Raw genomic sequence first — 1,128 nt, forward strand, 5'->3', positions numbered from 1 at the left:
CGCACTAAATATTTTTTGCAAAGTTGGGACGTATTACGGATTTGTAAGCAATTTTACTAAAAGTTTTCAGAAATTTACCTCAATTTCAGTGCTCTTTCATAGTTATTTAACAAAATTCCCAGTCTTTTAGCAAATTTAACATTTTGAAAATAGTTTTCGCATTTTCCTGAAATCCCTTCAGCAATTAAAGTAAATTGCTTCACCATTTTCAGCAAAAAGCTTCAGCATCTTTAGGTTCAGTCCTTTACGATTATTTAAGCTTCTCACAAACTGGCAAACATTTGCAGCTGTTGAACTTTACGGCATGATAACACGTTATAGGATATTGTCTTTGATATTTACGGATATATAGAACAAACATACTGTGTGGTGTTCTTTTTTTCTTCCAAAAAGGCGTAAAATGCAGCTTGCAGGTCACAGCTGTTAGCAGAAGCAGTCCAGCTATTCCAATCATAAGGAGCCCCAAACCTGGGTAAAAACGAAAAGAATATATCTAACAAAAGCTCATGAAAAATGAGTTTTTATTCTGAAATGACATTCAGAGTGCTGGTGTTTTACCAAAGTGGGATTCACTACTTGTGTTTGGAGGGGGCTTTCCTTTGGGCTCATTTGGTTGTGGAGTTGTTGTAGTGATGAGGGGCTTCTGAGTCACCTTCTGCTCCTGGTGGGGATTCACGAGCGTGAGAGGAGCTGCTTTTGTTGAGGCGGATGTTGATGCGACTGGAGGATGACTTTTTTCTTCGCAGATAACATCAGAGGTTGTGCTTCCAGGAACCTTCACTCCTTTGTCTTTGCAGCTAGAATAAGAGAATATATATTATTATCAATGTAAGTATTTTCAAGATGGTATTATTTTGAAAAAAGAAAGATACTGGGATCCTACTCAGTCATTTTTTGGCAGGGTTTGTTGTTATCTTTGTTAAAATATCCCGGTGGGCATTTTGAACACATCGCTACGTCACCTGATGGGAGATTATATGTGAGAATTATTTCAAAACACAAGCTGAAATTTGAAAAACAACTATTTTCTGACTTCAGTACCGTTTTTCGTTAGACCAAATCCTTTGCCACATCTGCAAATAGAAAAATCTGATGCAAATTGGTGAAATCCTTCTCGACACCCGCATT

General features: G+C 37.3%; 1 protein-coding gene across 1 annotated transcript; it reads right to left on the reverse strand.

The window, feature by feature from the left end:
• Window positions 1–363: 363 nt before the first annotated feature.
• LOC112138886 (tumor necrosis factor receptor superfamily member 4) lies at window positions 364–1,128 on the reverse strand (the record flags this gene model as incomplete). The annotated part of the gene is made up of 4 exons (XM_024261554.1): window positions 1,042–1,128; window positions 884–962; window positions 559–797; window positions 364–468 (listed from the first exon to the last, which is right to left on the reverse strand). Coding segments are annotated over exons 2-4 (412 nt in total), but the record flags the coding sequence as incomplete, so codon positions are not given.

This window comes from Oryzias melastigma, unplaced genomic scaffold (assembly GCF_002922805.2).
Source record: "Oryzias melastigma strain HK-1 unplaced genomic scaffold, ASM292280v2 sc01800, whole genome shotgun sequence".
NCBI lineage: Eukaryota > Metazoa > Chordata > Actinopteri > Beloniformes > Adrianichthyidae > Oryzias > Oryzias melastigma.